The sequence below is a fragment of the Siniperca chuatsi genome, linkage group LG10 (genome assembly GCF_020085105.1).
Source record: "Siniperca chuatsi isolate FFG_IHB_CAS linkage group LG10, ASM2008510v1, whole genome shotgun sequence".
NCBI classification, from domain to species: Eukaryota; Metazoa; Chordata; class Actinopteri; order Centrarchiformes; family Sinipercidae; genus Siniperca; species Siniperca chuatsi.
The window spans coordinates 13249900-13262606 of NC_058051.1; the positions used below are offsets into that span (position 1 = coordinate 13249900).

At 39.7% G+C, this 12707-nt stretch overlaps 1 protein-coding gene across 2 annotated transcripts; it reads left to right on the top strand.

Annotated features, from left to right (window-relative positions):
* Positions 1 to 1787: 1787 nt before the first annotated feature.
* On the top strand, positions 1788 to 12615 carry LOC122882961 (large neutral amino acids transporter small subunit 1-like). Of its 2 annotated transcripts, none has more exons than XM_044210962.1 (11): positions 1788 to 2285; positions 2990 to 3520; positions 3688 to 3813; positions 6058 to 6163; positions 6319 to 6363; positions 6931 to 7054; positions 7192 to 7295; positions 7682 to 7778; positions 8229 to 8378; positions 9518 to 9692; positions 9960 to 12615. In XM_044210962.1, exons 1-11 carry the CDS (start codon positions 2210 to 2212, stop codon positions 10034 to 10036), a joined length of 1611 nt encoding a protein of 536 aa, XP_044066897.1. In that variant the 5' UTR covers positions 1788 to 2209; the 3' UTR covers positions 10037 to 12615. The 2 variants fall into 2 exon arrangements, with proteins under 2 accessions (XP_044066897.1, XP_044066896.1); XM_044210961.1 differs by having other exon boundaries at positions 1800 to 2285; positions 2987 to 3520.
* Positions 12616 to 12707: the final 92 nt, after the last annotated feature.

Consider the following 12707-nt stretch of genomic DNA (forward strand, 5'->3'; position numbering starts at 1 on the left):
CAAATTTCAGAGGCTATGTTAATCCTCCCTGTTGTTTTTCTCTGTAGCATATTATTTCTTTTAGTTAATAATATATAAATAATATATACTTGACAACAATAATTGGCTTGACATTAAAATTAATGATTTGCAATTTGTGGTTTTCCTTACTTCTGTTTTATAAACATGAATGTAAACTATTGCATCTTAAGTAGTATCATAGGCTGAATAGATGTCTAAATCCATTTCGAAGTAATAGCAGCCAGGTCCAATCAAATCTCTAGTGTCTAATGTACATTTTAGTGCTAGGGAACACATTGTGCCTGTAAAAACAAATAAGAACGTTATAACATATTTGTGGTGGGCATTATTTGGCTAGACGTCTTTAAAATCTCCCATGATGCCTCACGCTATTTAACGTTTTACTTGAAAAACTAGCTACTTACAAACAACAGAGACGGTTTTTGTAAGAGCAAACTGTTGCTCACAGTTTGAAAGATTAACATTACACTGCTAAACCATTTCCAACTTTTGTGACACCGTGATTGTGAGTTACTGTTGTCTATCTTCCTATTTATACTCCGTTCCGCCATTACACATCCGGGCATTCGGAAGGCTTGCACTCTGGGCTACATACAGAGAACTTAGTTTCTCCTTTCTCGCCCAGGGGAAAGTCCCCGGACTCGAGGCAGAAAGTGCTCTGGGTGATACCACCGTCGGCCAGCGCTGTCCCCCTTACAAGCTAAGACGTTCACTCGAATAGAGCTTGGGAATCGCTGGTCGACTTTGTCAGCGTTAGTAGTAATGCAAGTGAGCTATTACCTACGCCTAAACAGAACGGGGCTCATTCTCGGAATGCACATTTTAACAGTTACTATCACAGCAAACATTTTTATTCAGTAGCGCTAGTGGTACTTTGCTACGGAAGTTAGCTCTTCCGTCTTGAATGGAAGCTCAACACAGTGGACACATTAAACGCAGGTTTACTTTGTACTCTAGACCACATGATGTGCGTTTGGTGGTTATTTCACAAAGCAAACTCAATTTATTAGAGCTTGTGATGAGAAACGTTTTTTATATGTACATTAGCTCCCTCTTGAGCATTACCTTTATTCTACCGCATTAATTGACCCTAAAGTGCTAGAGTCTCAAGTTCCCAACTTGAAACGTGTTTAGGTCGCCATCTAGTGGTTGGGAATGTGACGTGCAACCCATTAGCGTCAAGCCAAACGTGCACGACATATCAGGCAAATCAACCTGATATTATAGGCTATAATTTGTAAATAAAAACATACACCTCTCGATAGATAATGTCACGACCTTTTTTCACATTTTCAGTGACATTAAAATCGATTACTTATATATATATATATTAGTATGGGTTATACATTTTTCCCTATAAGCTCTCATATTTTAACTCACTCAATAACTATTTTTCCCACTTTCAAGAATTCCCAGCATTATTATTATTATTATTTCTATAACTGATTTCACTCTTTAAAGGTCCTGTTTATACACCTCCTGACAAGTGGTGGAAAAAGCATTAGGTGATACAGAAATGCAGAAATTCTGCATTGTTTGCACTGAATGGCCAGCTGGTCTCAATTTTCTCTGTGGTATCACCTTTTTACATGAAGGATGGAGAACAAAGACACTTGTTTTTTCACATCAACACCAGTAGAGGGAGCACCAGATTCACATCATCCTTCCTAATACACTCTGACATGAAAGCACACACAGACACACTCTGACATACTGTATACCACTGGATTAGGCAGCACACAAAAAGATTATAGCGTCACATGGTGGCCCCTCCAAATGGTGCCTGCCAGTAACCTACTTTCCCCTCTGAGCTATCCCATCATTCATTTGGAGTGGGCGTGAGCTCACGCAGCAGCAGCATCACAAAGGTTCAGCTCCTCCCTGCTGTATCCTGGAGAGACAGACAGAGGGAGGGAGAGACAGAGACAGGATCAGGGTCAGATGAATTGAAGTCTGAGTGACGAAGGCAGTGTGTGCAAATGAAGAGGAGAGTGTGTCTGTATGTGTGTGTGAGAGGACGAATCAGGGAGGGTTAGAGAGAGTTGAGGGGCAGAGGGGGGGATTGTGTGTGTGAGAGAGAGACAGACAGGAGATCCAGGCAGGAGGAGGAAGGGAACATAAAATAAGGAAGGAAAAAGGGGGGCAGGAGGAAGAAGACAAGACAAGGGGACACAGATTAAGACGGAAGATGGCTGAGACAGAGCTGAAATCACGGAGCAGTCGGGAGAGCGTTGCCAAGGCGGCGAGCCAAGAGAAGATGGGAGGTAGGCACAGTGCATGCTCACACTCCTGTAGATACCACATGGTGCAGGGCTGCATTATTCCGCCATGCGCTCTGATGCAACATTGCCTGATGCAAAAGTACATTCAGACTGATGTGGCTATAGAGATGCATCATAGTGTTTTGGGGAGTCTGTGTCATGGTGACAAGTGACCAAGGTGACAGGTGAGGAAATATGACACATATTACACAAAAACAGATCTTGTGTGCCTTACGAGCCTTTCACAGGTGTAAACACAATTACCTGATACAATGTGTGTTTACATTAACAGAAGGATAAATGATAAGGTAATTAGTTGAATAAGGTGTCATTCTTCAGAAACAGGTTTTAAAAATATCCCTGATGAACCAGTTTAACCTGTTTTTGAACAGTCCATGCCACACATCTTATTGAACCAGAATGCATACTGCATCTATCCTTTGCTGCTTGACACATGGACTGACATTAGAAAAAATGTCTGTCTGTTTTGTTCTTTTTTTCACGTGTGTAGTCATATATGTTTGGTATTATATTCTGTTAAATGAACCAGTGCCTAAAATGTCTCAGCAAAGAAAACCTCAAAGAAAACTTAGTTACTTTGATGATTTTTTCTTTTGTGTGATCACTGGCAACACTAAACGCTCGTACCTCAAATGTGAAACTCTCTTGTCTCATCTCCTGGTCTGCTGTCCTCTCTCCTTCAGCAGCTGAAGCAGACCCAGACCAAGATGGTCTGATTGTAGAGCAGCCAGCGTCACCATCTACCCCCATGGTCCCTGCTCCCGCTGCCACAAGCCCTACTGATGGCTCACCTGCCAAAGGGGAGAAGATTGAGCTCAAACGTAGCATCACCCTCTTCAATGGTGTGGGAATGATCATAGGCACCATCATCGGCTCTGGCATTTTCGTCACTCCAACAGGCGTGGTCAAAGAGACTGGTTCAGCAGGGCTCTCCCTGATCGTCTGGTCTGCCTGTGGGGTGATCTCTACCATGGGTGCCCTATGCTACGCTGAGCTGGGCACAACCATCACCAAGTCGGGGGGAGACTACACTTACATCCTGGAGGTGTATGGTGAACTGGCAGCCTTTCTAAAGCTGTGGGTGGAGATGCTCATCATCCGGCCGTCATCACAGTATGTGGTGTCGCTGGTGTTTGCTACCTACCTTCTGAAACCTCTCTACCCAAACTGCAGTGTGCCCGACAGTGCTGCCAAGCTCATTGCCTGCCTGTGTCTTAGTGAGTGGGGGCTGTTGGCTGGGGTTATCTTGCAAAGACTATCTGTAGAAATATATTCTCTTTCTTTACAGATGACAAATAATTAAAATTCTCTTGTTTGATACACTTCATTCCAGGTGATTATTCCCCTAATTCTACTCTCTTTTGTACCTCCCCACCTCCTTTAGCCTCCCTGACGTTTGTAAACTGTATCAGTGTGAGAGCGGCCACCAAGGTGCAGGACATGTTCACGGCCTCCAAATTGCTAGCTCTGATCATCATCATCCTCTTTGGCTTCATCCAGATTTCCACAGGTGAGTCTCACTTACTCATAGACCGACAGACAGAGCCACAGGTCACTAAAAAGTCCAGACTGGCTTTGTTTTTCTTTAGTTCATAGTGTGGCTCTTTCAGGCATCTATGCAAAACTATGCTGTACAGCACTCTGTGGCCGCATCGTCATCAACAATAACACAAAGAGATCAGCGATCAGCTGGGTTTTGCAGTTCAGTCTATTTTACTATCTCGTATCATTTCCAATGTTAATACTAACATCTTGATCACAACTTGGTGCTAAGTTGAGTAGACAAACTGGACAAGTAAAATTTGATTGTAGACCATCCAGATATATGGGAAACAGGCTGGCTCAGTATCACTTTAGTGTGAAAGAAAAAGTAGTTCTTGTTTGATGTATGTGTGTGTGTAATGAGGCATGTATCAATATGAACATCTATATTACGATTACAGTGGCCACATTACCCCTAACCCTAATCCTGATAATTATTTAAATATAATATAAACAGTATTAAAATATACTTTAATGATCAGTCACTGCGACGAGTTGGCCACTGTCCAGGGTGTGCCCTGCCTAAGGCCCGAAGTCACTGGGATAGGCTCCAGTCACCCGCGACCCCCTAACGGGGACCAAGCGGTAGAAAATGGATGGATGGATGATCAGTCAAACTCTACCTTTCAGTGTGATGCAGAGTTTTTTGTATTGCTGCCTTTGGCTGACACTTTTAAAACCTTTTTTGAAACTGAAGTATGATCATACTTTGTTCCAAATCCTCTTTGAGGGGCAAACAAGAATACGTGTGTATTTTTTTCTCTCTCCCAACAAACATTGCTTTCTCCAACTTCCAATATGATAAGTGTTTCCCAGCATGCAGCTGTGTACAGTCTGTTATACCAACTCCCACTTGTTTTCCTTGTTGTTTTTGTTGCAATAACGACGGTAATAAAAGTGCAATAAAATAAATACTATTACCGTTTGTAGGTTTTATCAAAGTATAGTTATATCCATTATTGTCCCATCCTTATGTGTGACAGTATCTACTGGCCATGCTGAAACTGAGGTTTATTTCTTCTGTCTCTAATTATCAACAAATTGTTGACTAACGCTAATGAGCCCAACCAAGTAGACTGCCCTCCTTTCAGTTTGTTAGCACAGTTGCTGAGTCTGAACACAAGGCTTGTCTGTCTGCAGCCATGTGATTGAGTCTGGGCAAGTGTGCAACCATGTGCATGTGTGTCTACGTGGGCGTTCTTCACTTTGAAGCACTGCTTAGCATAATTAGGTTCATACATGACTCATCTGTACAGTATCTAACAGAACATGATAGAAGTGATATCGTCATATAAGGGAAACCGCGGAAATTTAAAAAACATTGATGATTGCTGCATAAAAGAGACACTATCTCTGTCTTACAATGAATCACATTATGAACTGAATCTTCCATACCATTGCCCTAAACATGGAGGGGGACAGTCACTGTTGATGTGATTCACATATGCAATGTCAACTTCATCTTGAATAACAAGAGACATATATGCTTTTCAAAAATAGCAAAGCAACTGAATCAGATCCGCCATTAAAATTGCTCCATGCTACATCTGCTGCTCTCCCCCCCTTTGCAACGCCACGCCCACCACCATTGTGCTCTACATGGTGTTACCATGGAAACTAGGCGGCGAAGCTTGCCGGCTGTTGTCACACTGTGGTTTTTCAGAGCATGAGAGAGAAGGACAGAGTGAAAAAATAATGTGTGTGTAATAGGCCTCACGAAAAGCAGTCATTACCATCTGAAAGCGACAGGTAGAGGAGAAAGTCACACAGAACCAAGCTTCAAGCACACATGCTTTTGAACATGTGCACACGCACTTGCCCTTGCTAATGATACACTGGATTTGTTAGCTGCTGTGGGTAAATGAGTGGATTGAGGTTTACTTCTCAAAAGATATTTCAGCTCATTTTGAAATGTAAGCTGGGCAGGACCTGATTATGTTTCTGTATATCACAGCAGAACCTGGAGACGAAGCGCTCAGGCTGGCTAGTTGCTGGCTGAAAATGTCGAGCCTGTCAAAGGGCAGTGAGCAACAGACTGGCCTTAAGACAAGAAATAAAAAGTGGCAGCAGCTCTGAATGAGAATCCATTAAATGTCTATGAAACCAAACGATTACCCCATGAACTAACGCTGTAAGTGTCGAGCAAGAAATGTTTCTCTTTAAGCTGTTTTGGATTCCTTCCTCCTAACTTCTTCTGTCTGTGTGTGTGCAGGTGATGTGCCGTACCTGACACCAGAAAAGGCATTTGAAGGCAGCAAACTGGGAGTGGACAATATTGTCTTGGCTCTGTACAGTGGTCTCTTTGCTTTTGGAGGCTGGTGAGGCATTTGTGACCTATTCTGATATAATTACAGACCAGAAATAGAAATACTTTATTCATAGCTGCCAACTGTTTGTTTTGAAATACAATATACAGTAATTCCAGTCTTTATCCAATCACTAAAATTGTGTTGAACTCTATATTTTCTTGTAGGAATTACCTGAATTACGTAACGGAGGAGATGATTAATCCAGAGAGGTGACTTAAATGTGATGAAGGTTGTTTTGAGGATTGTACAGACTCTCCTGTAAATATATACCAACAGCATGACTACCTTCATCAATGACTGAGCTTGTTTACCATCAGTTGACTGCATGGAGATACAGTATACAAAGTGACATGAACCCCTTACAATTTAATGAAATCCAATACAATAACAGCCTCAAAAACTGCTGTAGAGTTTAATCACCAGCTCTCTGACAGTCTTGACAAAAGCATTGGATTGGTTTTATTGCATTGGATTGCATTCAATATTTAACCTTTCCAGTTGTTTTGTTCACTCCTTGTATGACTCCTGAAATACTCCTGAAATACAGAAAAATTCAGAGGAGCATGTGATGCTTATGCCTTTAAATATTATATAATTTAGCATGACTGATCACTGTACGCAGCTAATCACATATGAAATACAACGGTCAGCTAAGTGCTAAGTAGATTTGAACACAAATTCAATCACTGATCTCATAAATGCAGTGGAAAAAATGAGATGTAGAACATTTGCTGGGTGTTCTTTCCTCAAATGACCATTAACTTCTCCCACCACAGAAACCTGCCCTTGTCCATCATCATATCCATGCCTATAGTGACGGTGGTTTACGTTCTGACCAACCTGGCTTACTTCACAACCATCTCTCCTCAAGACATGGTCAAGTCCGAGGCTGTTGCTGTGGTGAGTTTCATACCTCTGTCTGTAACGATTCACTAGGCGGTTCACTAGGGTTGTTACTTTGATTAACATGGATGTGTTGGTAGGCTGTGTTTTCGCAAAATGTGAGCTGCCTTCACATATGTGGTGCTGTTTTGCAGAGCTTTGGGGAGTACCATCTTGGTGTGATGTCCTGGCTGATTCCTGTCTTTGTGGGACTGTCCTGCTTTGGAGCCGTCAACGGATCCCTGTTCACCTCAGCACGGTGTGTGTTTGCATATACAGAATAAAACTGAACATTGATAGCATTTTGCTACTGTAATACAACAGTTTATTACAGATTTCTTTTTACATTTTATACAATGGGTTTGGGGTGGGAAATAAGGTTTGGGGAGTGCTTGTTTGGTGGATGTGTGTTTATTAAAAGTGTTCCAAAATCTTATGCTGCTAACTGCTCAAACCAGTCTTGAGCTTAATATTCTTTTGCAATGAGTAACGTTATACTACTGGATTTTACGTGGTGAAGTTTCATATGATAGGAGGGTAGGAGGGGCTTGTTCCAAAATCGGAGACTGTTATTGGTTGTAAAATTTTTATTTAGGCCAACTATTTCATCACAAAATAACCACTACAGAGCTTTCTCATTTCTAGGTTGTTCTATGCTGGAGCTCGAGAGGGTCAACTCCCTGCTGCACTGGGATTGGTCCACACAGACCTCTTCACACCGGTGCCGTCCCTCATCTTCACAGTAAGACTCCTGCTACTAACAGCAATGGTCTGACCGTTACGTTTGTGTTTTATAAATAATCACCTTTAGAAATTCTTGGTGTCATATTAGCCCAACAACCTATGATGTCCTCCAATTTTGAGCAGTTGAATATGGTTATTAGCTAAAAAGAGTACATGCCATAAATCTGTTCTGATAAGCATTTGGCAAAGTATTTGTAGAGTTTATTTTATTTTATATAAGACAACATTCCTTTTGTAGGCTACTATGGTACACTAAGAATTATTTATTTAGGTGAAGCCTCTAAAACTAGTTACAACTCTCTGAATATTCACATTAACATTTAGCATTGCACATGTTCTACAAAAATCACTGTAGTAACATATTTCCAAATCATTTGAGGACTACAACATGTGTGTGTTTATGTATGCAAGACTAATACAATCTTGTCTTCCTTTTCCCTTTTATCAGTGTCTGCTGTCCATGATGTATGCCATCTCTCAGGACATCTTCTCTGTCATCAATCTCTTCAGCTTCTTCACCTGGCTGTGTGTTGGTATGGCCATTGCTGGCATGCTCTGGCTGCGCTTTACCAAGCCCGACCTCCGAAGGCCCATTAAGGTAGAATACCCATGTCTGAAAGGTTGTTGTTGTGAATTCCTCACATTAAGGAGACTGCTACGGTGATTACGTATGTCAATTACGTATTACAGGTGGTAAATGCTTGTTGCACTGGAGATTTATCTGTGAAAAGTCATTTTCAAAGGATTTGAGACTCACTGAAAGGTATACAAGCAATGTGAGACCTTTGCTCTACCTGAACCTCAGCCAGTTTCTTTGCCTGCCCAAGACATCAACTCCTAGTTTCATAGAGCATCCACTATTTTATTTTCTTAATAATGAAAGCACCATTGTGTCACTGCTGTTGTTATTAGTTGGAAGTGGAACCATACTGTGTTTTCAGGATAAGAGGGAGTGGTGTTTTCACAAATACATAGCTCTTTGTTTCTGTTTCATCATGGGAATATTACTTTTGTAGTAAGTCTTTCATCTTTCCTTTGAGCCCAAGTGCTCTCAACCCATTTGATGAACCTCTAACAAGGAATAAATAGTTCTCCTCTTTATGTGTAAACCATCCATGAAACAAGATGGTTGTCAATTTCTTAGATCTAAATTCAGAGCCTCTGACAGGGTAACAATGCATTTCGCTTCATTAGCTACCTCAGCTAGCTGAGAAACAAAATTTCCAATATACCGTGTGTACTTGACATTAACAATAATATACAAAAATAAAGTGTCTCTTTTAAAAATTATTAAAATATAATAATACCTTTTAAAATATAATAAATGCCCAGATAACAATATAATTCATTAATTATTACAATAAAGGATGTAACTGTTCTGGTGATAATATACACAAATAACCCAATAAGGCAAATAACTTCAACTGTTTATTGTATCATTATCAACATTCTTATCACATCATCAGTAAAAGTTACATTATTATGAAGTCATGGTTCCATAATGTGAAGTTTTTACTTGATTCAAAATATGACATTTATAGTTTTGATTACATTTTCCAGCTATGTAAAGATACATGTTTCATTTTACAAGTTAAATAACCAAAGGCAGCCATGTCCTATGAAAAGACACATTACCTGAAATTGGTCAATCAATACATTTCAGAAGATCAGTTTTATCTACTCTCCTCTTTTCTAACAGGAACAAACACCTACATCTATTGTATTTTCTTTTTGCAGGTGTATCTGTTCATCCCTGTGACTTTCGTTTTGGGCTGTGTCTTCATGATCGTTGTGTCCTTCTGGGCAGCTCCGTTTGAGTGCCTGGTAGGCAGCAGCATTATTCTCACAGGCATCCCGGCATACCTACTGGGCTACAAGTGGAAGAAACCCCATGTGGTCAAGAAGATGCTGGGTGAGTGAGACATTTCTGTTTTTTTATAGCGTCTTTGTCTGTTTGTTCAGACGAGGCTGGAGAAGCATTCATTACAGTTTGTTATGAAATTCATGTGAGAATATCTGCTCGAGTGCAGTGTGGGCACTGATACATTTGGTTTGTTTATATAGTCGGTGCAAACCAAGGTGTTGAACCGATGTTTAATAAAATCTGACAGCATTTGACCTGGAGTAACCTAGGCAGAGAAAACAGACACTGCTAATGTGACGAGTTGTTTCTCCTCAGAAATCTTCACCATGTTCTGTCAGAAGATCTTCATGTCTGTGCCTGAGGAGAGGGAGCGACATGAGGCGGCTGAATAATGCTGGACAGACTGAACAAGATGAAAGACTGAGTCAGTATTTTCATCTGAACGCAGGGGCGTAACACAAAATTCTGGATCCTGTACGTAATCATTCTCTACGGGCCCCTCCCCGCATCCATGGCTATTCATTTGAGTATTTGTGGGCCCTCCTCACATGAGGGCTCTGAATAATCAGTCCCCCTTTCCCCCCAGTCCTATGCCCCTGTCTGAATGTTCTTGATATGTTTACATTCTTTCACTTGTGATTTGGCTACAACAGTTTTTCGTAAAAACCTTTATCTAACCAGGCAGGTAATCGTGGAACAAATTGGTATTCACAAGGGTGGCCTGGCAGTCTTGGTAAAGGAGGGTTTACATGAACGTATGCTCTTGTGTACAAAGTGTGAAGGCACATTATATGAACACTACAAAATGTAAAAAATTTGAAATTCTTAAGTCGGGTTTTGACATTTAGACATTTTCCACTGCTTTTATTATAAATCTATTTTACAATTGTATCTCCTTTAATGCTAGAACATGCTTACATGTTGCATGTTAGTTACTGGAGTCATGCTCTGATCTTAAAATGTGAGTCATTTTTGCAGGCACACAATTAATTGTATACTGCAAACACAGCATTAGAAGCTGCATACAATATATTCTCTAGTGGCCTGAAACCTGCAAGTGTATTGTTCACCTAAAGTATATGTGAGCAGCTTAGCGAGAAAAACAATTTTTTACTTTCTTTACTTCTATTAAACACTAACAGCCAAAATACGCATAGTTTACAGTTTTATAGAATATGAACACTAATGACTTGTGAGTTAAACTCTCTGCCACAGTTAATGATGTATGGACTAATTTGAGGTAGAAAGACCTCACATAAGAAACAATCACTGACAGTGTACAGTGTATAAATAAGGTCAGGGTTAGAAAAGGAAATGGTTAACTAGCATAACACTGATTACATTACACTCATGCGCTACTAATATTTATGTTAAATAGCAACTGATTTCAATGTTTGTATTTTTTGTATTCATTTGTAAAATTAATCCACAGCACTATCTTAAAGCACAAACTAAAGTGAGATAAAACAGAATATGTAATGTTTCCTTAAGATGTGTTGCTGTGAAGCAGGTCTGTTTCTTGTATCATTTTATTCTGACATCAAACCACATCACAGTCAGTGATCCATATGTGATGATATTGGATGATATGCCAGTAAAAATATCCTAGCACCTGTTTGTGAGGCATTATTATAAGAAACTGAAGGCCTGTATAGATGTCATTCTGGTTATATTTAGTAAACTCAATTGTAGTGTTAGTGATTTGTATTGTGTGTGTCTATAATCTGTGCCAGACATGTCAGTGCTGATATTCCAGTTTTTTTGTTTTATTGTCACTATAAGACCAGAATGAATGTTACAAATTAAGTGACATCAGCTTTGCTTTTATTTTTTTTAATAGGAAATGTACCTATAAAATATTACTTTTGAATGGAATATCTGAGTTTTCCCCAAAGTTATTGCAAGCACTTTGCCAGTCTACTCAAGATCCCAGAGGGAAAAAAGTCTCTGAGGAAAATGAAGGTTGTGTGGGTTGGGAGAGGTTTCTGGATTTTGAGTTTGAGTGGAGAGACAGTTACCTTAAACATCAACTATTGGTTAGTGGATTGTCAGCCTCTACTCATTGCGCTGACAGTCCAGGTTTTGCAGGACACTGTCAAATCAACTGGAAATGCATATACTGAAATTGGATAAATTGAGCTAAAGCTTTCAGAATTTCTCACAATGGCAGACAGCAGAACCAGGGAAAGGCCAGTAGAAAAATTACGTCCAACATGTTTATTTTCTTAGTCAGAACATCCTGTTTGCGACGGGAGATTAAATGTTTTCTTTCTATTTTGAGAAACACAAGTGCTTTTCAACCATCATCTTGTTTTTTTAATGGAAATTGGACCAAGGAATCAGAACAAATTGGGCAATACTCAATCAAAGTTTAAAAATACAACCATGGAAATCAATTTCCATGTAAAGGGAGAGGGAAGCGCATCTGTAATTACCACCTAATGACAATGTCCCCCTAAAGCATCTAATGTGTACACCAGATTTTAAGAAAAAGGAAGTTCATATGGAAGTTTATTACAAATGTTTAAACACAATGCACCTTTTCAGCTCCATGATTTATTCATCTTCAATGGTCAGATTGGTGCAAGCACAACAATAAACAGCACAATGCTTGAAGGAAGAATTCTGTATGTGCACTTGATAAATCTGATGAAATTAAACCAGAGGGCACATGTGTCTAAAAAACACACAGTATATCATTGATTGTGAATATGAAGAGCAATGGTTTCTGCACGCCCCATCATATTTTATGTTATATACAACATACTGTATTACTGTGTACAAAGTATTACTGTATGTATGAACTGATAATGCCATTAATGGTATTTACCTAATGAAATGTCATGGAAAAAAAACTCTAATAGCATATTTTTAATCTTAAAAACTGAAAGTACCTATGACAATTACTGTAACTGTTGTATGTCAGTGACCATGGCAGGTATATGTAACAATAGAAATATTTTTGTTCAAAGTTTGCCTGGTTGTTTGTGTTTTATAAAGTCATAGCCAACAAAAGAAGTGTTCCTCAGAGGGTTCAAATCTGATTCCTCACTGCTGTGTAAA

Coding starts and splice junctions, on each gene's coding strand:
- LOC122882961 (XM_044210961.1), top strand. CDS start 2,210: ATGGCTGAGACAGAGCTGAAATCACGGAGCAGTCGGGAGAGCGTTGCC. Junction 2,286..2,986: donor GAGCCAAGAGAAGATGGGAG/GTAGGCACAGTG, acceptor TCTCTCCTTCAG/CAGCTGAAGCAGACCCAGAC. Junction 6,364..6,930: donor GAGATGATTAATCCAGAGAG/GTGACTTAAATG, acceptor CTCCCACCACAG/AAACCTGCCCTTGTCCATCA.